This window comes from Atractosteus spatula, chromosome 8 (assembly GCF_055471065.1).
Source record: "Atractosteus spatula isolate fAtrSpa1 chromosome 8, fAtrSpa1.hap1, whole genome shotgun sequence".
NCBI lineage: Eukaryota > Metazoa > Chordata > Actinopteri > Semionotiformes > Lepisosteidae > Atractosteus > Atractosteus spatula.
This window is the reverse complement of record NC_142713.1, coordinates 7,952,297-7,979,088: the sequence shown is the minus strand read 5'-3', so window position 1 is coordinate 7,979,088 and position 26,792 is coordinate 7,952,297. Positions and strand designations below refer to the sequence as shown.

General features: G+C 39.6%; 1 protein-coding gene across 5 annotated transcripts in view; it reads left to right on the top strand.

Moving 5' to 3' along the window:
* The first annotated feature begins 223 nt into the window (after nucleotides 1-223).
* tead4 (TEA domain transcription factor 4) overlaps nucleotides 224-26,792 on the top strand; it is a 50,206-nt gene continuing 23,637 nt past the window's right edge. For 2 of the 5 annotated variants that reach the window (XM_088923969.1, XM_088923967.1), the window contains exons 1-3: nucleotides 224-385; nucleotides 766-893; nucleotides 12,146-12,423. In XM_088923969.1, the coding sequence (XP_088780095.1) occupies nucleotides 12,417-12,423 (7 nt within the window). In that variant the 5' untranslated portion in view covers nucleotides 224-385; nucleotides 766-893; nucleotides 12,146-12,416. Of the gene's footprint in view, nucleotides 386-765; nucleotides 894-12,145; nucleotides 12,453-18,060; nucleotides 18,127-26,792 lie in introns of those variants that run through there. The other 3 variants (XM_088923968.1, XM_088923966.1, XM_088923970.1) reach the window with 2 other exon arrangements.

Sequence of the window (26,792 nt, the reverse complement as noted above, 5' to 3'; positions counted from 1 at the left end):
TGTGTTTACTTTATCCACCTATGACAATCTCTCCCAGCCCTGTCTGTTTTTCTTCATGTAATTTTCTTTTTTTTTCCCCTGCCGGCCACGATCTCTTTTTTCCTTTAGAGATCCCGGAGACCTCCCCTCGCAAACCTCCCTTTCTGCATTACGTGCTACCGGTCGATCCTGCTTCTCTCTCTCTCTTTCCTCTCCCCTCTGCCTTTCTCTCCAGCTTCATTCCATACCAGAGCTAATTCCTGAAATTCCAACCTTCATTGCGCTCCAAACGACATAGGAAGGGGGGGGGGGGGGGAGACAAAACTCCGCTATTCCATTCAAAATCTATACCCCCAAATCAATTTTACCTGGCAGCTCCCAGCTCTCTGTTCTTAAGTTTCAACAGGTGAGTTTTCTCAAAAGTTTTTATTGTCATTGATCTTCATTAAACCCATTGTTTGTTTCAGTACTAACTCTATTAAAAGTGTGAAAGAAGCACTTACAAATGCCTCACAAACTTCACTCATTTCGCACTTAGCTCTCTTTTTTTTCTTCTCGCTCTCCAAGAAATCTCGGGTCTTTGAAATTTTTTACATTTTTGGACGAATCCTTGTGATTCCTTTCCTATGTACTCGTTACGTTTATGCCGGAACTGCAAGAAAGCTCGAAACGTCATCGACACGCACTTTAACCAACATGCGATGCTATTAAAAACAATGCAAATTGCTTTCGTGCGTGTTTATAGAAGTGTTGCTTCTTTATCAAATAATTGTACTTTTTTTTTAGATGCACAGAATCTATCTCGACATCTTGTATCTGAAAGGAGCGCAAAACTGGACACCACATGAAAATATGTTGAAAGAAATCAGCTGACTGTGCTATCGTCCAAGTGTAGTTAAAATATTCGTCTACAGGTGGGTACAATCTTGGAATATTTTGCTGTACAGGCTTCCTTTGTGATGAAAAAGTTAATTCTTCCTCCTTATTCTAACTATGTAGCAGCAGAGATAGAAATAATTATTATTTTTAACTTAATTTCTTAAACTAAAAAAACAGTTTATTTTTAGTCAAACCTATTTGTGCTAGTAACAGTTTACACAGAGATAGCTGATAGTTTATTTTGCATCATGTTTTTGTTTCTGATTCTGAGGCATAAATAACAGCATTGTGTTCGCAGGTGGGAAAGAGTTGCAAACCTTGTTTTGAAAGCAAACTGATAGTACAAAAAGTAAATATTTTCCAGAAAAGTGACGTTCATTAAAAAAAAGTGGAAAAACGTAACATTGTTGTAACATGGGCCACATTACTTAGCTGGAAACAAAGCTCACAGCAGTAACAGCTTCGGAAGAAGTCTGGTTGTAATATCACACAGTAAAAATCATAACATGCGTATATTTTGAAGACAACAGGGATTCTGTTATAACCACTGATGACTGGAGGTCCAATCTCTAAAAACGTGATATCGTATTTTTTTATTTTATTCGGGTTTTCGTTCCCGTAAAATTGACCAAATGAGTAAACGTAAACCTAATGCTTTATGGCTGAATTTTCCAGTAGCGATTGTTATATTGAAAAAGGCAGCGTGTGTTGATTTAAGTTTATTAAATGAAATATCTAAAGTCTTTTACGGGAAACTCATTGGTAAAATTTAGATGGAGGCCTGGTTTACAAACGTCGCTTGACGTAAGAATTTGAAAGTACTTTAAAAACTTAAAAAATCACGCTTCCCTCAAAAGTGTCTTGCATCGAAATGCACATAGCGCACGTGTATTTCAGAAAGAGTATTAAAGTGGTGAACGATGTATTAATTGTAACGATGTCAATAAGCAACTATAAGTATAAGTACTACTGGAACTTCTGTTGGAGATGGATGAGTACTTATCCCACGGTATTATCTTATCTACCACAAACATAATGTGGATAAGAAAGCTGTTAACTGTGAATATGAATAGTTTGTTGTGATTCCTATTGAAGGAATAGTGCTGATCAATTTTCATATTTTGTTTTCTTGAGAGTGCTGAGGCAGTTAAGATTTTTTTTTTTACTGGCAAGTATAAATTACGTTATATACCACTCCTGGGGTATCTGGGGTATCTGTGTTTGGTCCTTATGGACCAGGGGTCTCTTATTTAGTTCCCATGTTCTAAACTAATTATTTGCTTAAGCTGACTGATTTTAACACTTCCTCAACAATTCCTGAGGTACTGTGTTCCTAGGGATTCAGAGAAACCTGTGGAACATGTCCGTCTGTGGCTCTCATAGACAGGAATTGGGCAGCAGCTGGTGTCTGTATTCTCACTTGTGTTTACAATAAAAAGAGAGATTACAAAATGAAAGCTGATTTAATCTGACAATGAATGTGTCCGTTTAAATATTTAACAATATTAGCAAGGAACTCTGGTGATTAAGACATTTTGGAAAGCCACTGAAACTCACTGCTTATGTTGAAGCTTGTGCTGTGGTCTTTTAATTTAATAATGTGATATGGGTGAGTGGATCAAACTTTTAATTAAATTCAGGGCCAAGTAAACAAAGCCACAGGGAATTTTTTTATACAATGATAAAATTCCCAGTTCGAATCAGCAATACATTTTATATTTAACGAACTCATTTTATGTTGAACACCATTTCACAGCAAAGATGGAAGTAGAAGAGTTATTTGGGAAACACAAACTGGTAATAATGAAATATCTATCTACTGATCTACTGAATGCAGAAAAAAGGTGTTGCAGGAAAAAAAAATCTAGCACTTATATACAACATTTTAGATTAGCTAAAATAATCAATGTATAAAACAAAAGAAACAACCGTGATATGAGCTCTTAGTGAAAGAAATTTCATTGTTTGGAACTGGTTAAGGGAGCAAATATTTCAGTGGTTAAGATACTGTAAGTGCAACACGTTTAGGGAAAGTCCGAGAGAACAGATGTGCTTTAAGTTTAGATTTGAACTAGAGGAGGTAAGGGCTTCTCTGACAGCAACAGGCACAGAGATCTAGAACAATTAAATAGAAAAAAAAATGCTGTGTGTGTGTAAGAGGGAGATGCATTTCTTCAGACCTTGAGGGCAGGAGTGAGTATTACGACACTGTTTCATAATGCATAGATAGATAGATAATACTTTATTAATCCCGTAGGGAAATTGATGTGTTACAGCAGTCCAGCCCAAGACAAGCAAAACAGACATCAGAATACAGTAGTTATAAAACAAAAGACAACAAAATAAATAAAAATAAATAAATACATAGTTGTGTGCAAAATGTGCTGATCATAGTCACTGTAAAAACAATAAAATATGTGCAAAATGTGCATAGGTTTATACAGACTGATTGTCCAAAAAGTACAATGGAGTAAACATGCTGTCCATAGAGGAGCAAATGAAGGGCTAGCAGTCCTAGCCTAGGGCAGCGTTATACACCCTGACAGCCGCCGGCAGGAAAGACCTGCGGAAACGTTCCCTTGAACACCGTAGCTGGAGCAGTCTGTTGCTAAATGTGCTCCGCTGCCCAGTAACAGTCCCATGAAGCGGATGAGAGGTGTTGTTCATGATGGCTGTGAGCTTGGTCAGCATTCTCCTCTCAGCCACCACCTCCATGGGGTCAAGGCTCATCCCCAGCACAGTGCCAGCCTTCTTGATAAGTTTCTTGAGCCTATTTGCATCTTTTGTCATGATGCTGCTGCCCCAGCACACAACAGCGTAGAAGATGGCCGCCGCCACCACTGATTCATAAAAAATGTGTAGCAGTGTTCCACACACACCAAAGGACCTGAGTCTCCTAAGAAAATAGAATATCACAAGAAACTTAGCACCTTATTTATGCATGTGTGCTTTCAGAAAAATAAAGTATGTGTGTTTCTCGGTTGTTACTATGTTTTTGTTTTTTGGTGTTATTTTGATTATTCGTTGCTTTCTGTATATATTGATATACCGGGGTGAGAGATTGGTGGTCACAGGTGATAAGGTGATTTATCCTGTTGTGAATGTCATCCTTGGTGAAATTTCTGTAAGAACCACAGAACTTGGAAGATCAGGAGAACAACAACAATTTTGTGCCATCAATTGCCTTTAAATTGGCTCACTGTCCCTTGCCATCTGGGTTGACCACATCTAACATTCATTTCTTTACCTGGCAAGATGTGAAAGTCAGACATAGACCCGTCAATGACGGATCACGATCCGGCAGTGATGATGAGCCCTGACACCTTGCCAAGATTGATGGGAGGGCCCAAGTGTGAAGGGTTTGGCCAGGGGTGTTTAGTTTCTGCAGAAGTCCATTTGTGGTGATTGATGGCAACCTGACTGAATGGCGCTATGTTGATCACGCCCTGGGACCTCACCTGTTTCCCTGCCTTTGAACTCATTCTGCCCGTCCTCATGCTGCTAATGTAACAGCAGCTTTCTTGCAAGATGAGAATGTGAGGGCTATACTGTAATTGCCAAGACCTAAGCCCCATTGAACATCTGGGGGATGATATTGGATGACATGTGGCATCCAGGGCACAGAGAAGAGTATTTCCAGGCTTATTTCAGGAAAGAGAGGATTCTACAAGACACCATATGAAACCTGATGTATGGCATAAATTACAGATGCACAGCTTGTATTGTTTCCAACAGTGGCTACACACCACTGTGTGGAAAGGTGTGTTCTCTGGGAGCATAGAGTCGTCATGTTCCATTTTCTTTTAATTGTCCAAACTTTGCATTTCTTTTTCCTGTGTGGCCTTAAACCATTTTGTGTGGGGAAAGGGATCAAACCTGTAGATCTCTAAGAAGGTTATATAATGAGATCTGGCATGAATGAATTACACGATGTATTACTAAATGGTAAATGATCATTTTAAATTCTTTCCTGTGTATTGCGTACTGTAAGATTCCCAGATTTGACTTTTTTGTCACAGTTTAAGTGTTGCTCCTTTTTTGGGTCAATATGCATTTTTCTCTTAATGGAACAAGTAATAGGTTTATTCCATGCTGAAAAGAGAAGAAAAGAAACACAACATTTTGGGTTGTGGAGCCTTCTTCTGGTGGCAAAAAACATTGTGTTTTCTTTCTTCTCTTTTCAGCATGGAATAAACCTTTAACTTGTTCCTTTGCAGCCCACACATGCTGATGCAGCTCCCCACCTGAACTACTTTTCTCTTAATGGCAATCAGTGGAGACCAGTTGGCTGTTTTAGCCCGTTTGCTAGTTGGTAATTAGCAGCAGTAACTGTTTCCTAAAGGGAACCAGGGTATTCTCTTCAACGACATGACTGGGCAGCTTGTCCTATACTCTCACAATCCTTTAGGTGAGGAACTGCCTCCTGTTCTCAGAACAAAACAAATTCTAAACAAATGGAAAGTGGAAAGAGCTCATTCTAAATGCCGAAGAGCTTAGAACTAAGCTCCAGTAACATACATCTGCAGTGTGAGAGAATTCTGCCTTACAAAGCTGTTATAAAATGAACCGTGCTAGTGCTTCAGTTGAGTTTTACAGTTTTACAGTAAAGCCTACTATTGCTTACACTAGGAGTGTCGTATAGCAACCTGAGTAAGAGACGGAGTATATTTCTGGGAAGGCCTTAGTGGCGCGTTGGTCGTTAACTGTCTGGAAGGTCCCCTGTGGTTTTCCTTTTTATGAATCTGGTTGCCAGTTAGGCTGTATTTTCCGGCCCTTACAACAGGTGGAAGGTGCCTTGGACAGAGAAGGGAGGACAGCTGTGAGACACTCCAATTATGAAAAGAGTATTTTTCTCTTTTCTTTTACTTTTGTTCTGAAATCTCTTTCATTCCCTTCCAGCTACAAGGGTCCCAGATTCTGTTTTCTTGCCTTTATAGCGCAGTTCTTGAAGATGTATTTGCATAAAGGTACAAACTTTATTTGCAAATGATCCGCGACACATTACAACCAATTATTATATGATCTTCCAGCTTCCCATTCAACTTTAAAAGTTGTAAAAATGAAGTCTTTGAAACACGGTTACTGAATGTTATCATAGGTTTGGATTAAGTGGAACTACACAGCTTGAACATTTGTCTTTTTAAAAGACTGGATTATTATCATTACATAATCGAAGCCTTAATTGATCTTCATTGGAATATTTGTATTTTGTTTCTAGTCACAAATCTGGGGCTTATTACTTAGAAAATCAGTTCAGTTGAGCAAAAAGCACAATTTTGTTATCTGGAAGTGCAAAGTTGGTAAATTTGCTTTGAGTACTGTTGCCAAACAGGATGAATCAATGAACTAAACAGGATGTTGCCAAAGAATGAATAGTAAAATATCTACTTGCATTACGTTTTTCTCGTTTGTTTAATTCGTCTGTTCTGCACTTCATTAATTGCTTATGAAATTCAATATACAGTACGCTGCAACTCCAGTTTGTAATGTTTAAATATTGCAAAATGTTTATGTTGGCTAAACAACATTTCTTTGGGGGAAATAATAAGTCCCCATTTTTTCAGTTTAATTTAGAGGTAGATATTTTCCATCCGTCCACTTATCCCGGTGAACGTTGGTGCAAGGTAAGACGTAAAAGCCTGGGGTACACGGACGGCTGCTTTCATGCAGGTCAGAGTTCAAATTCATCACAGGGCCATGGAGAAAAGGATGTGTTAGCACAACCAGTCAAATGTAGCCATATTGTCGTTGAGAGGAAACCTAGTGAAAAATGTGAATTCTGGGAAAACGTGTTGACAGATGCCCATAGATCAGGACGAGGTTTGCGAACTACTGGTGCCCCACACACCTTCCCACATTAAGATAAGATCACTTTATTAGCCCTTTACAATTTCTTGCATTATGAATTTCTTTTCACATACCCCAGCTTGCTCTCCATGAGACACACGGACACACAGATAGGGGGCCTGGGGTCAGAGCGCAGGGTCAGCCATTGTACAGCACCCCTGGAGCAGTTGGGGTTAAGGGCCTTGCTCAGGGGCCCAGCTGAGTAGGATTCCTCTGCTGGCCGAAGGATTTGAACCGGCAACCTTCCAGCCACAGGCGCAGATCCTTAGCCACAGTGCCACTGCTCTGCCCCCTGTTTTTTTTTTAAGATCATGTAGTTATCTACATTGATTAATTCATTCATATCTCCATTCAAATGTAGTTATCTACATTCATTAGATAACTGAAGCCTTAATTGATCTAAGAATTGATCTTCATTGGAATATTTGCATTTTGTTTCTAATCACACATTTGGGGCTTTTTTCACGTACAACATCCAACGGTTAAGATGTTTAAGAGCTGGGAACATGCAGTTCACCAGACCCAGGACTGGTATCCACTGCCATAGATGAACTTGAATCCAGGAACCTGAAACTCTAAGGCAACAATGCTACTGTACTGTATATTAAATGTCACACCGTCATGCCATCCTGTGCATGGGGGGGAATATCTTCTAAAGCTTTCTTAAATTCACTCTAACAATATAATGAAGTGGGAATCAAATATTATTTTTATAAATAATATTGTTGATTGTGTGATAAACTGTTCATGGAGATCTTTTGTCTTCCTCTGCAAGTCTGTGGTTCTGTGCATGTTTTGTGGTTTATAAGCAAGTAGGCTTTGAAACATAATTGTAATTAAACGTTTTAAATGAACTTTCTTCTTGTCAGTGCAAAGTGAAAAAATTCCGGGCTTCAGCAGTCGTAGTTATTAGAATACTGCATTATTTGCAGTTAGAAAGTTTATTGCGCAAGCCATTAAATGTCTTCAGTGCTCTCCATCATAGTAAAGTAAGACAAAATGTGTCCCTGAACCTGACATGTTTTTAATGCTTATGTAAGATATTGTATTTATTCCATCTTTCTTTCTCTTAAGTGGCGGATTGTGGCAGTGGCTTCCTGCCACAGGTAAAGTACAGCTGAAAAGTGATTTTTTTTCCTCTGGACATTTCAGGAAAATCAAGTGTGTCCTGTAAAAAAATATATATATATATATTGAATAAGCACGCCTTGTTAATGATTATGTGTGGCACTGCAGAATAGAAGCGCTGTATTATTTTTGAAATCCCAAGTGAAAAATGTCTGGTTTTCAAACCCATTTCACTTGAATTCAGCCCGTTTTCAGGTTTGTTGAATTGTGATGATTGGAAAGGGCACAGAGTAGAATACAAAGCACATCTTGATTGAAAGAATACCCTTACAAACTCTTTACAAAGTGGTTATTTAAAATGATTTTTTAATTTAAACAGATTTGTATTACTCATTCATTCAAGGTCATATTTTGATGTTTTTCTTCTTCTCTCCTGGCTAGCTAGCATTGTCCTCCTGTACTGCAACAGTTCGATGGGGTTTATATGGTTCAGCATACATATGATTTCAATTTGGATCTATTTGAATAAAGGTGTTCCTGGAGCACACAAGAAACAGAGACTGAATGTCGTCAAAGAGAGGCTTGTCAAACAGTGGCATGAAAAAATTGTTTCAGCGGAATAGTTTACTTAGCGAATACAAGTTCCTGAGCCTGTCGCTTCTCGTTGGGCTGTGTTGAGGGTGCGTAGTCCTCCTCTGAGTCTGGGGGTTGGGCAGTCCTCTAGGATGTGGTGTGTAGTTTGCTCCATCCTACAAGAGCGTAGATGCTTACGCTGATGCCCCATCTATAGAGCTTGGCAAGGTATGACCCATGGCCAGTCACAGAGCAGTTCTGAGTTGACCACTCTTTCCTTGGAAGGTGAAAGCCAGGAGGTTGTGGGATTGGGAATGCGAGGAGGTGCTTGATTGTTATGTCCAGTGATTCCCATTCTTGAGCCCAGATGGAGTCTGCATTGAAATGTTATTGGGGAGGGTTTTTCCAGATTGGGTTTCCTGATGGCAGAGGTGTCTTTGTTAGGTTAAGTATCTCCTGGAGCAGTGGCAGATGAAGGGTGTTTTGGATATTTTGAGCATTTTGTGGGCGACTGTGAGTCATTAGACTATTGTTTGCTAGGACCAGGAGCCAGGGGGGAGGTGAAGTGAAGGGTTCCAGTGATGATGTGCACGGTGACATCCAGCTGGGTGTCTACTCTGTGAGTGTGTGGTGATCTTGACCAGATGCGGGTATAGTATTATGCGTCTGAAAAAGACAGTGCAAAGACTGAGGTCTGGAGGGTGGTAGTGGCAGTGCCAGCAAGTTTGGAGATCAGATTGTTCCTCGATTTGACCTTGGCTGCTGTTGTCTTTAAGTACTCCTGGAAGATAAGTGTGCTTTTTAGGGTCGCCAAGGAATGTTGGAGTAGGCCCCATGTACCTAGGCCCCTTGCCTGTGGAAGCTAATGATTCAAGTAGCAGACTAAATTCTAAGGGAAGCTTCAGGAGAGGAGTCTCAAAGTCTCAAAGCCAAGATGAAAAACAAAATGGAGTAGTAAAGAGATGTTAAAAGGGAATAGTTAACATTTCTGTCTGCTTGCTCTGAAAGATTTGCTAAAAAACCTCTTTCTGTTTCCGTATTTGAATCTAGCGTGGATGCAAAAACCGTGTGCAGTTTTAATTAATGATAAATGTTGCTCTTTCTGTGTTTTCCATGTTGGAGTCTCTTCCATTTCTGTTGTCCTTGCTGCCAAACATTATTAAACATTCTAAGAATTCTAACAGACAACTTCCAAAAATATTTTTTATAATTTCCACTGCATTCCAAGTTCTATTATTTTTAGATTAATTTGTTTAGTAGATCCCCTTTCCAGATCAAGCTATTGACAAAGGATGGAATCCCAAAGAATAGGAATTATTATAAATGGATGGGATTCAGAGCAGTAGAGTCTGTACAGAGCAAATCCCACCCTCTAATATTGTTAAGGGAAAGCGCACTCATTTTCTGCTGTTCCCAGGGTCCAAAATGAAGTAGTTCTTGGGTCCAGATAAAAAAAACCCAGCACTGTGCATGGTAAATCGGGGAAGCCAGACATTTGTGCTCAATGTTTTTGGTCCCTAAAGAATCAGTCATGACCATTGAACGTGTCTGGGCTTTCAGTTTTTAGAATGACAAATCCTCCTTGGACAAATCATTATCCTATCATAAATTATCAATCAAGCATCATGGTCATTGTTTTAATGAAATAGAGCAGCCCTGGAATTGAGTAATGCTGAAATAACACACAAGTTATGGGAATTTCCTTTCGAAGATTGGTTTCCCATAACATCAATGATTCAAGTGCAGTTAATCATTTTCGATGTTATCACAACAAACTAGCTAGAATTTCAAAATCGAATTGATGCCACAGATTGATGTTGCTGTCTCTAAATGTCTGCGAATGCCAACTCCTTGCTCAAGCCCAGCAGTACTGCACTTGGCTAAATCCACTACAAAATGAATAGTCTCTTTGTGTCCCTGTTGCAGAGAACAAACGGGCAACTGAACTGAAGTTAACAAGCACTGTCTGTCCGGCTTTACGGGAAGCACTGAGATGAGTGTGCTGAGAGGAAAAGGGTTGATTACCAATTGTTGATTGCACTCAGACATGACGCACTCTGCCAGAGGTCTGACTCACTGCTCTGGCTGTCCCTCCCCTTACCCTGTTGTGCTAGGACCATTAACCCCTCCATCTCATCTGCATACAAACAGGAAAACAGAAATCATGACCAGCACATCAGGACAAGTACTACACCACCCCTTGCGAAGTTAAGTATTTGTGAAGGAGCTATGCTGCTGATGTTATAAATATTTACAGTAGTATTGTGTTAAAACGGCAGCATTTGCCAGTGATATTAACTTCTGGTCCTGGCGTCCTGCTGTCATCCAGTTTTTATTTTGGTAACTTGTCATTATCTACCATTTTACCAATGAGTAAAAAATATTGGAAACAGCTTAAAGAGAGCAATTAAGATAAGATAAGATCACTTTATTGGCCATATACAATTTCTTGTATCAGGGATTTGTCTTTTCACATACCCCAGCTTGCTCTCCATGAGACACAGACAGGGAGAGAAGCCTGGGGTCAGAGCGCGGGGTCAGCCATTTATACTGCACCCCTGGAGCAATTGGGGTTAAGGGCCTTGCTCAGGGGCCCAATGGAGTAGGATTCCTCTGCCGGCCACGAGATACGAACTGGCAACTTTCCAGCCACAGGCACAGATCCTTATCCACAGAGCCACCTCACCGCCCAATTCACAAACAATTGTTGTGAACAATTGTTCACAATTAAGTGATTGTGACTGTAGTGAAGTGAAAATTAATCACAATTAAGTGAACAATTGTTTCCAATTAAGTCATAAAGACTCCAGAATGAAATGAAAACTAGAGGACAGCTGACCCTCCAGGCACATTACAATTAGGTATGATGTATATTTTATTGTAAACAAAATCTATTTACTGTAGTAAATAGTTGGATGAATGCTGACAATGAAGTGTCAATATAAACATCTAAGTATTTTTTCATAGGTAGCTTCTTCCGGCTCCTTCCCAAGTATCTCATCTTAAATGTATAACTTGTTTCTGCTACCTGCATGTAACAGTCGTCTGCCTTGTCTTGAGGTTTGTCTAAATCATTTTGAATTTCCTTTGCAGTTTCTACAATGTTTGTTTCTCTATTTTCTTACCTGCTAAATTAACTAGTTTACTAATTAAGTACTGTACTAATAGAATCTACATCATTGATAGAAATTAGAGAAGTAGATTTGTAACTAAAGATGTGATGAACATCTTCTTTGTTATCACTAACTTGTCTGTTTATGACAGGATAATAAGTGGATGTCTGGTTGAATCCTCTATTTTAAAAAGCATGTTCTCAGAATCAGACTGCATTTAAAGATGAGAAAAAAACCATTAACCTTTAGGTTTTACCTTTTAAAACCTAAACTTAGAGCCTAGTAAATTACTTTTCTCACCTAAAAAAAAGTCATTTCTGTCTCAGGTGCACTGAGTTACACTCCTCAGATTTTGTCCAGGATCTGTTTCAAATGACCAGAAGTCGTTGGGAAAGCACATGCAGTATGTAGGAAGGAGATGTAATGGATCTGCTCCTTGAAGAACGCAATTTTAAAATCAAATCAGTTTTGGAAGAAACAGGCAGGCCATGAAATCTTTGTAATACGGGCGTGTCTGCAGTGTGTTTCCATCCAGTGAAGCAGTGCCAGTAGTTTTCTTCTGTCATCTGGATGGTATAGTAATAATAAAGTCATATCAGCTACATGCAGTCTTTTTTTTTTCTGTTGGATTAAAGTTTGATAAAAAAAAACACACGGGGCCATAACCCTCTTTCTCATCTCCCCAGGAACTCCAGCGCCTGCCCATCCCCACCTCAAATATCTACCACCCTCATCACGTCACCCTCCCCCCATCCCAGCGGCACCACGTCGGCGGACTGGGTCCAAGCCCCCTCTCCTGGGGGGAACAGCGAGGAGCTGAACGAGTCGCTCGACAAGCCCCTGGAGAATGACGCCGAGGGGGTATGGAGTCCCGACATCGAGCAGAGCTTCCAGGAGGCCCTGGCCATCTACCCCCCCTGCGGCCGCCGCAAGATCATCCTCTCCGACGAGGGCAAGATGTACGGTACGCCATGACCCTTATGCCACACACAGGTGTGTGGCTTTGTAACGACATAGTTCACCTAATATTTTGATTGAGGCGGACTGTGAGGCCTGTACCCTCACATCTTCACTACTGGTAGGGATTGCTCCCTAAGAATGTGTCTCATACAAGTTCAGACAGCCCTGGTTTCTGCCATTCCAGTCGATTGCACGTCCTTGTTCTAAGTGCTTTGAATTTATTTGGATGGTCTTCAGCAGCATGGATGTCAAGGGCCAGTTACGTATCTGAAGCAGTGGATGGAAGAGTTTCATGCTCATCTGCTTTATTCTCTATCTACCTCTCTACAAAATTCATTGAGCCGCCAAAGGTTTATTCTTAATAAACTGCTTTAAATTGAGATTAAAATCTTTACTGAGCACCATGTACTGTGTATCAAGGAGCAATGAAGTTGTGAGGTGCTGTATGTCTTTTTATAATCTTATGGTTCAAAGTGGTTCAGACTTTATGGTCAGCATGTGTTACTCAGATGCCTGGAGAGGTTGCAGCCATACTGTCTAAACTGTATCATAAACACAGACCGCAGCATACTTCAGGCACAGATTCCCCATGGATAGGGTTGTTGTACTGGAGTTTGCGTTTGAAGTTAGTTTGAGATGTTCGGAGATGGCGTATCTATCCTCAGCGAGCTGGAATTTAAGGAGGGGAGAGTGCTCTTCCTCAAAAGGGAATGGTGATGAATTCTACGCCCTTTACCCATAGAATCTTGATTATTGCAAGTTAACGCCTGCCAGTTGCGTCATTTCTCTTGGGGGTCATCAAAAATGTGTTGGTTCATGATGGCACAAGTGTTTTATTTGGGGGAAAGAAAACGTCTAGCTTGGGACCACCAAAATTGAGAATATAGGCAGTACTTAAGCAAGATTACAAATGAGGGGAAGACATTCAACCCATCTAGCTTGTTTGCTAGAAAGAACCTGACCTGAGAATCTCGTCCAGCCATTTTGAGAAAGAAGCCATCTTTCTTGTTAAAGGCTCCTACATCACTTTGTGTAAAGAAACTCCACATGTTTAAAGACCTCATTGGACTGTTAGTGTGCTGTTGTTCTAATAGTTGCTTTGTTTCTACTGTGGCCAAGAGAATCGGTGTCCTTTCATCCTTCTTTCATATGAATTGGCTTCATTACTCTGCTCTCCTTCCCACTGATAGCTGGTGTGTGGTGAGCGTTCTGGCGCACTATGGCTGCTGTCGCATTATCCAGGTGGATGCTGCACATTGGTGGTGGTGGAGGGGAGTCCCCATTACCTGTAAAGCGCTTTGAGTGGAGTGTCCAGAAAAGCGCTATAAAAGTGTGAGCAATTATTAATTATTATTATTAATTATCGCATCCTACATAGCGCTGCTTTTTTGTGTTTTGGTGGTAATAGCCTCAGTGATAGTCATCCTGGAGCTCCTGGCGTGTATTCAAATAATTGTTTAACACCTCCCTGAGGTTAACAATTTTTATTTCAAGCCGTGTAAAGTAATGGGTTATTATATCAAAGATTATGTCCCAGTCACTGTGTTCACTCTGCACAGGTGTACGTTACAACAATAAAATATGAGCAGCATGCCACGTGTCTGGAAATTAATCTTTCCCTTTATCTAATTCACTATAAAAGATGAACAGTTCAAAGGTATTTTCTTTCCCTGAAGTATACACAGTCGCTTTCCACTGAACATTCCTCTAATGTTTTTTGAAAAGGTATGCTAATGGTATCTTTATTTAGAGGTCGGTGTTCAAAATGCTAAATTGGTGTGTGCAGGCTTATGCTGTGTAAGGTAAAATGTTGAGGTGAAATTAAAATGGACTCTTTAGTATAATTTCCTCTTTTTTAAGATTAAAGATTCATTTCTCTTCTCTGGATTCAAAAGGGAGGACCGAGGTCAAGCCAGAATGCCAGAAATGCCAGAAAGACAGAATGAGTAAAAAACGTTTTACTACAATTATTACAGATTATATGGAAAAAAAAAGTATTACACAGAAAATGTTAACTTGATATCATTTAGCATCACATTCCCTACAGGAGGGGATATTACCCTTATTCTCTATAAGACACTAAAGATTTTAAAGAGGTAGTCCCCAAAGTCACAATGCACAGCTGGGTTTATACACTATGCCCCAAATAATGCGAACCACCTCCACCAAGTAAAACCTGATAGCAATTCCATTATGTACAAGGCTATGTGCTTTTCATCGTATTAAGTGAAATACACACATTAGGCATTGACCTTAAACAAAGACGTGACATTTTAACACTTTTGTGAACATAGCTAAATGCCTTGAAGCAATCAGTTAACATGAGAAGAAAAAAAATTACATACGGTAAATTACAATCAAACAGTAAAGGTTTAAGAAAATAATAATTAGGAATGTATCTATTGATAGGTAAGATAGGTAAGAAAAATGCATGGAAAAATATAAGTAAAGAAAAAAAAGCATATTAATGTTGTGTGTAAATTATTATTAGTTTTTAACAACCACGGAGAGTCAGTGCCTCGGTTTTAATGTCACATCCACAGTAAAGCCTTTTAACAGTGTAGTGTTCCTGTCGCTATACTGGGGACATTAGGACCCCACTGACCGCAGAGTGAGTGAATCTCCCTACTGGCCCCACTAACACCTCTTCCAGCAGCAGTCTTAGCTTTCTTAGCTTAGGAGTTTTCCATTCAGGTACATGCCAGCCTCACACCTGCTGAGCTTCAGGAGGTTGCCAGTTGTGAGTTGCAGGGTGATATAGATGCTGGCTAGTTAGTTACTCCTTGTGTTCAGCAGAATTCCATTGATATAAAAGTATTATTTTTCCAGAAAAGTTTACTGCGTATAATGAATTTTCCTTGGCTTAGAATGGAAATTGGGTGCTTGAGACTTAAATAAGATTGCATGATAAACACTATCACTGCTGTTACTTGTCTAAAGTATTGTACTATAATTAGGTTGAATAGAACAGACTAAGACTGAAGGAGATGTTAATTTTAGCCAACTATGCAGGTCTAGTTAGTACCCAAGATGAGGCTGTGTCAAGCAATTTCTTAGAGAAAAGATTCCTGTTCTTCATTGTCTGCTAAGGTTGTCTTGAAGCTGAAGCAAGTTTAAATTTGTAATGTGTTTTATTCAGTAATCTTCAATTTACTGCTTCTTCTGCATCTTATGAATCTGGTGAATTTTATGGTATTCTGCAAAGCTATGTTGACTTCTACTGGAACTCTTGTTAGTATTAAATTGACTTACAGCCAAATTGTGATCGTTAAGTTTCTTTATGATGTCTGAAAAATGTATCTAGCTGACTTCTTTATCCAAGGTAACAATTAATTACATAGTTACAGTATATAAATTGTGATTGTATGTTTAACTCATAAGAAAAGGTGTAGTATACAGTACCATTAAACTGATTCTGCTCGTGGTTGAGAGCAATCAGATAGCTGTGTGAAACTAATATTGATAGTTACAAAGTGAAGGAAAAACACATTATAGGTAACTACTGTAAGTAAGATTTAAGACTACAATGCAGTCAGCTTCAATTATCAGTCAGCATAACAAGGAATTGAGTAAGGAATTGCTCATTAGTGGATTGCGAGATTGTGGTGCTGGTCATAGCTTTTTGTATGTTGCAAGGCAGAGTATTGTCTGAATAACCACAGTTACAGGTCTTGTTATACTTTTATAGTCTTCTTGTGGTTTGGATGCAGTGCAGTATACAGGGAAAGGATTGATCTCTATTCGATCCAGAACAGCATCTTCATTGGTTTTAGGTAGTGAGAAGAGGTATTCCATTCAATGCTCATTTTTTCTGGAGCTAACATCGGCTTACATTTCAACTTATCTTCAGCAAAAGGTGTCCGAGTAAATGAATTGGCCAGCAAGATCACCTGACTCTGTTCAGTGCAACCCGTGATTATTAGGTGCTTTCATCAGGAACAAATACACCTACAACTGCGTATGTAGTACGAGATCTCACTTGACTTCGCAGTTACAGTTGTGAGTTTGTGAACCCTTTGGAATTATCTGGATTTTTGCATTAATGGCTCCTTAAATGTGATCTGATCTTCATCTAAGTCATAAAATTCAAGCAAGCATCATCTTCAAGCAAGACATCCCAAAAATATACATGAACTGAAACAGTTTTGTATAAAGGAATGGGCCAAAATACCTTTTAACTCCACTAGTTAATAAATATAAGGGTTCACATACTTTTTCCATCTATTACCTTGATTATTCAATAAAGATATGACAGTGTAAAATGTTGTGTGTGTTGTTTGTTAAATAAGACTGTCTTTATTTATTATTATGACTTAGATGAAGATCAGATCACATCTTAGGAGCCATTCAAACTGCCTTGTTACTGTATGTCATGGTAGACGTGTCTTGGTACAGATTCGTAAAATAGTCAAAGAAACTTCCTTCTTTAAAATGTGTTCAATTGATGTGTCCTTTTTTATTTAGAGGCTGCAATCAGTCTAATTTATGCAGTCTCCTCACTTTTCTTTTGTCTATGTTTCCAAGATTAAACTACAGTATATTATTATATTATTAACACTAATGTTCAATAACAGAGTGACACCACAGCAGATGCACTGTACACATAATGTCAACCAAGTCACAGGTTAAAGAAAACAATGTCACTGGTTCCTAAATTCCTGGTCTAGCTAGTAAAGAACATTTGCAAGCATTTTTGAAACCCTCGGTTCCAATTGCATTACTTGACAGTACTTCTGAACCGACACAAGTGACAAAACCAGAGGTTTCGCAAAAGCACTGCACCTTTTCAGTGGCTTTTAAAAGGTTCGATCCTTTTAAAAATGAGACAAACACATTTTTTTAAATTTCTATGCAAATGGAAAAAAAACCCCAATCTGAGCCAGTATGAGCCCGTAAGAAAGATAGTACAAGACCACTTGTTTTCCATTCTTCACTGTGACTTTGGAGCTCAAGGCCAGATCAGACCCAGCCCTTGGTAATTCCTCCAACCTTATAAAGCCTGTAGTAATAATGGCAGTGAAGTGCCAGGCAGGTGTGACATTCTGCAATGGGGTAGGCCTTTAAGCAGCCTGCTCACACACCCCTCTCCAGGGTTACAGCAGGGTGAACCCTAGTGAAGAGTAGAGGCTCAGTGAGGAATGGTATGTGGTTCGAACTCGGTTCAAGGCAGCACTGGGTGTAACTCTAAACCAGAATAGACATTTACCCTTTGAGTGTTTGGTAGGGGGAGGGAGAAGCAAATAAACACCAAGGTACTTGTCATGTCTTGTGCTGTATCTGTTCCTCGCTTTGCACCTGTCCCTGTTGTGTGTCTTTTCAGCCCCCTGCTATTTCTGTGATTCACCGGCTCCCCTCAACTTCCCCTCCCCCTCACTTTGCTCTACGAGCTCCCTGTCTGCCCTCCATCTCTCTGTTATTTGCTCGGTCTGTCCGTGTCTGCCTTGTAACTCACCTGTCACTCTTTGCCAGCATTATGGGAACCCCTCCGCACTATGAATTATGGCATTAAAACACTTTTCGCCACAGCATTTTTAAGCTATTCAAACCTGTAAAAATCTGTTTGTTTTTTTTTTGTTCTGGAAATTTTTCAAACGGCTGGACCATCTGTTCTATGCACTGAAACAAGATATGACTTTCTTTTTGGTGCACTGGATGGCTGTCAACAATGAAACACAAGCCAGCAGACACAAATGGAAACTATGGACAAGTGCGTATAAAACTAAAAACGTTTTTACACAAAGGGTTGTAGAAGCCTGGATCAAGCTAACCAGCTGCCCAGACAGTTTTTGAAGCTGATGCCCTCGCTTCTATCAAGAAAACAGCTGAAATCCACAGGTTGCTGAGATGCTAGCAATCAGACACTCTAGGATGGGCTGAATGTCCTCCTTTTTGCCTCTCAATTTCCAGGCAAAAACAGTCAAAAAACATACTTGTTACTTGTATTAGAATTTCACTACGTTCATATATATAATGTAAAAGTTTCTTTAGGATTGTTCATATACTGTACATGTTACTAGACATACAGTACTGTGTAGTAGTTTGGGTTATTTCAATGAAGTCTAAACGTTTGCCATCTGACTTATTACCAGTTTTTTTTATAAAATTATTGTGAACTTCTAAAACATTGTTTGAATGGTGCGGAAATATTGTCAAATAAGTTCCTATGAAGTAGTTCACATACTTTGTATGTTCACATTTTGCTGCTTGTTAAATGTACGTGTTTATAGTTTGAATTTAGAAATTCATGTTGGTGTGCAAGTAGGGGAGTATGTCTAGTAAAACATTCACATGTCTGAGAACTTCGTCTCAATCCCTTTCAGTACTCTGTTTTCAAGTATATTAGCGATATGTTTTAGGTCATTGGTATTGGAAAATTACAAATAACCCAAACATTTGAGTATTACTGTAAACTCATTTCCCATTATAGATATTTTCATTTGTGTACATATTTCTGAATTTGCAATCAGTAATTGTTTTCACTCTTTTAAAATCAAATCAAATCAAAGTTTATTTATCAAATGCACAACAATACGGCGTGCAGCAGTAGTTGCTGGCAGTGAAATGTCTTTTTCTTCGAGCTCAAGAATCACAAAAGTACAAAATTCACAAAAACACAAAAATCGCAAAATTGAGGTTACATTTTTTTAAATTGAATAAAACTCAATATGAGTAGAGCTGCTATGTGTCCATGGTGTATGCAATATATACAAGTAGTGCAGTTATGCTGAATACAGTGAAAACTGTGTCCATGTAGCCATTACAGGTGATTTGCTAAAGCTGCAGGTTGGCTATTTAGCAGTCTTATTGCCTGGAGGTAGAAGCTGTTCCGTAGTCTGTTGGACGTAGTCTTTTTATTGTCCCACACAATTTGGAATGGCCGTTTTTCAACGCATTCTGCCATGAAAACCTTTGAGAGATGGCACACACAAATCCTCTCGGAAGATCCACCTAGTGGTTTTCACAAGCTGGGAAACGGAAACTGCAAAGCTTAATTGCCCGCCAGGAGTTAGACGCACCTCTTGCTGTTAACTTGTTAAGACGGGACTGCTGTTGTACGGTAAGCTCTGAGTGCCACAGCTGATTCCACTCTCGAGCCCTGGCAGCGTTCAAGTCAGTTTGCCATTATCCACTGGTACTTTCTGGTCCCACTTAGCCAGTGACAGAGCCCCAGCTGGAATCTGACATATTCCAGGCCTGCAGGTCCCACTGAACTCCCACGGCCCGTTTTCTTTTTATCAGTTCATCTGCCAGATGTTGTCAGACGTTTTAGTGACAATTAAACATTTGCCAGGTTCTGTGTTTCTCCTTTTTGAACACCGAGTTCTGCATCTTTCCATACAATAATTGTTATATTGCAGATGATGGATATTTTACCTTGCATTACTTTGTGATTTTGCCACTGGTGAACTTGCTCTTTCTTTGCTGTACAGTATGTTCCCAATTTTGTTCACCATGTTATTGAAAAGATATTGTTGCTTTGGTATCTGTCCAGAGTAGAGCAATCATGTACATTTTGCAACTTAAGGAAATATGCTGCACCAACAAGATGAAGGAACAAAACCCTTTTAGCTCTGAATAGAGAAGTGTAAGAGGGGACATGGTACAAGTGTTTATAATCCTCAGAGGCACAGACAAACTCAACCCAGCAGATCTCTTCAGAATGAACAGTGAAACACGGAGCAGAGAACATAAATTGAAAACGAGCAGACGCTTTTAGGACCGAGATCAGGAGGCATAACTTTACTCAAAGGGTTGTGGGATTATGGAACAAGCTACCCAGACAGGTGTGATAAAGTGAGATTAATTAATTACTAACTACCAAGTGGGCTAGATGGGTCAAATGGCCTTTCTAGGTTGATTTTTGGACGATGCAGATGTGAACGAATCACATAGAAATTGTTCCTGGTGGGTTGGCTATGTGTCAGGGACCCCTGTGACTTGCTGGATATCTGTGAGCTGTGGACGAGAGCTGCATTAATCCTCCACCCAAAGACCTCCACTGCTGTGGTAGTGTAGGTCTCTGTTTGGGGTGGGGTGAATGGCTTGGGTTTCCATGTTTTGGCATAGAGGATAGATGTTGTTTTCATCAGTCCTGTCCTAGTAGGACATTCATAACTGCAGGAGTTGATTGACAGTCACTGGCTCCTAATTGGGGTTGGAGGAATACAGGGGATAAAAATGCCAATTTTATTTTCATGACAAACAAGCTGCTGTTAATGGGGAAAACAGATGGATAAAAAAAAACACCAAGTAAACATAATTCCTTAAACAGCCAAGCAGGTGAGTGCAGAGCTCTAGGCACTTATCGGAGCTCTTTCTCACGAATGCTTAAGGCTCTTCCAGCATGCCTCCTCATCACCGCTGAAGTTGCCAGGCAATCCGAAAGGTAATGAAATTAAAATCAGAGCCAGAGAGGAAGCAGATAGCTGGCTGCCGATAGCACTGGGGAGCGAAATAGCTGGATATTTAAAATGGGCTTGTCAGGAGCCGCTTCACTGGTATCTGAGGGGAAATCACAGGGAGCCAACAGATTCCTTCTCAGTAAATGTGACCTTTGTTTTCTACCCAGAGAGATAGGAGCATGTGGTGTGGGAAACCGTATGGGCAGCAGATGTGCATCTGTCAGAGCTTAAGCATTAATATGGATAAGATATAGCAATAAAGGCTTTGTTACTCATAACAGGGTGTTATTATTTTATGAAAAATGGGCCGCAGATTCCAACTGTGATAGTCTTCAGTGCTTTTGCAACTGTTAGACAGTCCACCATGAGCACATTCTCAATATGAACTTAATGTATTCTGTTTTTACACGTATTTTTGTGCTTTTTAAGACCGTTCCTGTCTTTATAGTTTTTCCATTGTCTTGTCCTGGCTCTCCTTGAATGATTTGAGGTCTGCGTTAATATCCTAATACCTCCTTTAGTGAATAATGTAAATGGCAATCTAGAATTGCACTGGTCATGTTCTTCTATGCTGCGGTGGTTATAAATAGGCTTGACACCGTAGTTCAGTCTCGTACATTCACAGCCCCTAGGGTTTTGCAATAATGGCTGTGATTCCCATCAATAAAGTTTAGCAATAAACTACCAGGGATTTTCCTGATCAGCATGTACCACTTCATGACTGGCTTAAAAAGAAAATAATTGGGGGGGGGGGGGGGGGGGAAAGAGGATTTAGCATTTGTCCTTCAGCAATTCAGTTGATGAGATGAGAAAATAATGGTCCAAATATGTGCATCATAACAATAGTAATTTTTACTGCTTTTGTAATATTGCAAAGAATAGCAGTCTTACACATTCTTACAAGACACTTCGAAATCTCTTTAATTTTTCTCCAACGTCTTTTGACAAAGATGAGGATTATGGCATTATAGTGATTTCATCTTGACTCATCCTCACTGAAACATTTAGCTATGGCAGTCAAACATCTGTCAACATCATCAGCACTGATAATTACACCTCATTATAATATCAAGATTTCATTAGTGGTTTCAGTGGTGGGCAGCTTGAAGAAATTTGTTCAACTGAGTGTTCTTGAGGGATTTCAGCAGAATGAAATATTAGATCCTCTTTTGATCGCTGTACGTTGTTTGCATATGTAAATAAGTGTACAAGAAACACCTGCTTCAGATGTTTTTATGCAGTAACTATAGCACAGACTAGGAAAATGTGCGATAACTAATAGCTTTCTTATTCGTCTTTCCTCTCGTATTAAAAAAAAACAGATTTTGAACCAATTTGGACAAGTGAATTGCTTGGAAACATTTGATAAGCATTATTTCTTGTTCTGACAACATATAGAATGACCTAAAACTGTGAATCATGAGCAGATTAATAATCCTAATAATAATACTCCCACAGTATTAAAGGAGCAGATGAAATAAGTATTATCTGTGACACATAATGATGATAACATGCAAGTTAAATATTAGAAAATTAATTGGTCATTTCAAATTTAAAATAATATATACACACTAGGGCAGCACAGTGGAGCTGTTGTTATCATTTCCGCCACAGTATTGGGTTCAATTCCTGGGGTGCTGTCTGTGTGGAGTTTGCATGTTCTCTCCTCTTCGTGTGGGTTTCCTCCGGGTGCTCTGGTTTCCTCCCACAATCCGATGACATACTGGTGGAAAACTCGTAGAACAAGTGGTCCTGGTGGGAGTGTACGTGTCTGTGTGTGCTTTGTGATGGACTGGCATCTCGTCCAGTGTGTATCCTGCCTTGCTCCCATTGCTTGCGGGGATAGGATCCAGCTGTATTGGATAAAGCAGTAAGAAAATGGATGGATGGATACATACACTTAAGCTTCATTGGCGCTTAGCTGTGAGAATCACGCAGCCCCACAGCCGTTTTGTGCATTATTACACAGACACATTTTATGTGAAGTTTCACTTATGACTGGGGGGGAAAAGGCACATGCTTTCTACACACACTCAAGACTGTGTGCGCTTTAGAGGGCATCCAGTGGGGTTTTGTGTTCCCTCTTGCTTTTAGCTGTCCTTTCTGAGCGCAGCAGATGCACTGTACAGTCAGCGGGTAGGAATGCCTGGAATGTGTTGGGGAGGACAGCAGCAGTGATGCAAAGGGCCAGAGAGAACTGCTGCAGGGAAGGAGATTTATTACAGCCTGATGCGAGTGTGCTACCTTCGCGTGACACTGCCTGAGCAAAGCAGCCCCTGCAAGACAGATCGGTGACCTTTCGGTGCCCTGAACTGGGGGTGTGATGTGTCAGGGGTTTTGGGGGGTGGGGGTGGGGGCTGAGCATTCTACATGCCCTGTCTGTCTCTCTCAGTTTCATGAGGTGTCTGTTAGGACTAATTAAAATTTCCTTCTATAGTGAAAAGACAAAGCGCACTGCTCTTACACGAAGGGTACGTGTGGTGTAATTTGACATCTGTGAACAATGCCAGGAGTCCCATGATTAAGCAGTATCGTTAAAAATTCTGGCATGTTTTCAAATAAAATCTTGCAGATTGAGTAAAGTCAAGGGTCGCAATGCACTGTAGTTTACTGTTAGTGAGTCAGCCAATAACTGAAAGGGATTGTTCTGTTCAAATGAGAAATTTTCACTTGGTTTCATTAACCTTTTTGCTTTGTGTAATGTACATTTTATGTATTGCTAAGCTCTTTGATATTTTAATTTGAACTACAGTATATAAAAGGTTATTGTTATTGTTCGTATTTTTATTGTTAGTGTTATTAATAAACTACTCTTGGCTTTAGTCTCTATAATGCAGAGGCAGTATCCATCAAAGATCATTTTTAACTAAATCTTTAAAACAAATATTAAATGACAGTACTTATTTTTGTTCTATAGGTCTATAAAACTGGATTCTCAATGTGGATGAATTACAGAAGCCACAGAATAAAGTATCTGTAAAGTTTTTTTGTTAATTCTAATACACTGAAGTAAAAGTGAAATATGTATTGTGTTCTGCCGCAGTTTTACAGAGAGATGCCCATAAGCTGCCAAAGATTCCAAGAATTCCAGTTAAAACTGATGTCACATGAAAGTGGAAGAACAATTGTGTTTCAATAAGACATTTCTAGACCCAAACATCATGCTAGGCAGTGGACTGTACAGTGTTGTCAAACTAATGTACTGAAAACTGGCCAAAAAAGTTAGTGCCTTCAGATTTGCTGTTCTCTTGTCAGAAAGTCTGAATGCTGTAGCTTTGATTTTCTTTATAAACACAGATTGCCTTCACAATGTTTTTAGTGCATGATATTTTGTCAAGTTCTACTGCCTTTGTCACTTTATAAATGTTTCCACTCACACCAAAGTGTTATACGCATTTTTGATGATTTTTAATTTTTTATTATGTACTCTCACCAGGGCAGCACAGTGGTGCAGTGGTTCGTATTGCTGCTATGCACTGCTAGGGTACTGGGTTCAGTCCTGGATCCGGGGTACTGTCTGCGTGGAGTTTGTGTGTTCTCCCCACGTTTGTGTAGGTTTCCTCTGGGTGATCCAGTTTCCTCCCACAGTCCAAAACCATACTGGAAGGTTAAGTGGGTTCTGGAAAATTGGCCTTGGTCTTCGTGTGTGCATGTCTGTCTGTGTGTGCCCTGTGATGGACTGGCATCCTGTCCAGGGTGTATCCTGGCTTTTGCCCATTGCTTGCTGGCATAGGCTCCAGCTCCCATTTGACACTGAATTAGATAAAGAGGTTAGAAAAGGGATGGATATTCACCCCCTAGAGTTAGAAGCCCCAAACTGCCATCAGCCCCAGTAAAAGTATGGGGAAAGTATGGAAGTTCCTTTTCCTCATCCTCTGTACGAATCATTTATCTTTTGACACACTTAAAACAATACGGAATCCTCCGGTATGTGGAAGCTCTAAGCCATTTGGAGGAGAGGAGTGGCCATGAATGATGTCACCACAAGCCAGGAGACTCCCAGGACTCTGCCAGAGTCATCACTGGGAGTCACGAGAGCTTGCCCAATTAATCTGAAATCTGTCCCAGGTGGCGATCAGCCATTTGTTGTCATTGCATGGGGGTATCCCAGTTTAGGATGTCCTGATTTTGGACATGCACTGTCTAGATTAAGGAGATCAGTTTGTCTCATGGAAGAGAGTTATCCCTTCAAATCACAAAAGAAAGCGATGCCCTTCATTTTGTTTCATATATAGAAAGTCCAATATAATACATGTTTTTTAGATGAGAAGCACACACACACACATTTTAAGTGTTATTATTATTATTATTATTTTAAGCAAAATTACTAGTTACTAAATTTTGCGTGAGGAACAATGCTTTTCCGTAACTAATATGTCACTTAAAAGATGATGTGGGTTAGCAATGTGTGGCTCATTTGTTTTACAGTGTGAGAAGGAAGCCTCATTGTATAGTGTATCATTGTATATCTCTTGTATAAGAGATCCAACCCTTTGCTTTAACAGTGTGTTCACTTCATATATGTTATTTAGACAATAGATCACAAGAATATGAGAAAGGCTATGAGGTGTATTTAAGGCATTAAAGGCTAGTAATGCCTAGATATTACTATAGTACATTTTCTCATAAATCATGATAAGTGTTACACTTGCTAAAAAAATTAACATGCGGAAACATGACACTTCAAGTCATGCATATAATAAAAACAGGAGTATAAAGGAACATTTAAAATGATTAGATATTTTATGAAACGTTTGCCCTTTGCTGATATGAGAATCTCGTGACTATATTTGAAATAGCACTGTCTGGTATGACAGTATGATCTTCATACAGCGAACCCTGTAAGAAATGGAACAGTGTGTTTGCTGTTTACTGCAATTCCCAGTTTAGTACATGCCATCACTACCTAATCTTGGGGGGCACAGCATTCAGATAATAAAAATGCTTATGTTCCCATGTAATAAATCTCAACTTACAAAAGGTTTGTCAATAACTCAGAGTATGGAGTTATTAAAAACCTGCAAAGTGACAGTGTTTTTAAACACTACATTTTAAAGTGAATTTGTATTGAAACTGACAATTTTTCACATTAAATGCTGCTTAGATCTTAAAGTGGGAGACCAAAAATTACAAAGCTCGCAATTGCGGATTTTCTGTCTTCGTTCTGTTCCAAACACTAAAACACTTCTGGCTTTTGCAGGTAGTTGGAGACATAATAAATGCATCTAAAAATAAAATGGGAAACATCCCTTTGCTTAAAACAACGAAGCTTGATTGCGCTCTCTACAAACCAAAGTAGATCAAACAGGAAAGGCGCTCCTGCAGAACACAGGTTGAGACCTATGGCCCAGATATCACTGATTCAAGATGGGCATATCATTAGTTGACTGGACTGTTGCTGGCAAGTTCGCAGTGTCATCAGTGAGAGATGCATTGTTCCGCCATTCATCGCTAAATATCCTATACAGGACTGTGAGGCTTGTAGCTTTTTAAAAGATGAATGGTACTGACAGGTGGTTATTTTGGAGATACTGTACATGTCTACAGGTCTTTGTTCTCCCACAAGCACTACAAGGTTGATAGTTGTAAAGCCGGTTTTAAAAACAGCGTGGAGATTCTCAATTTGGAGATATACTATTTTGCCAGTTCCAAATTATTTTAAACAAAAGAGCAAAGGTCTACCAATACAACACAACACAAATTCCTGACTTTCAGAAAGTGCTTCTTTCTTTAAATTATACCATTTTAGTAGTTTAGCTAAGTCTGATCTTGATTCAAAGTGCAATACTTTTGTATATCAGAGGGTCATAGCGCCATAGAACAGTATAGAGTGTAACAACTGAAAATGTAAGTTTGAACAAAAACATTCCCAGTGCCCTCAAACCATAGGTACTGGAAATCTGTCATGTTATGCTCAGTTAAATGATGTTTTGAAGTAGCTGATTTTTTCTATGAGAGAAAATTGAAGTGA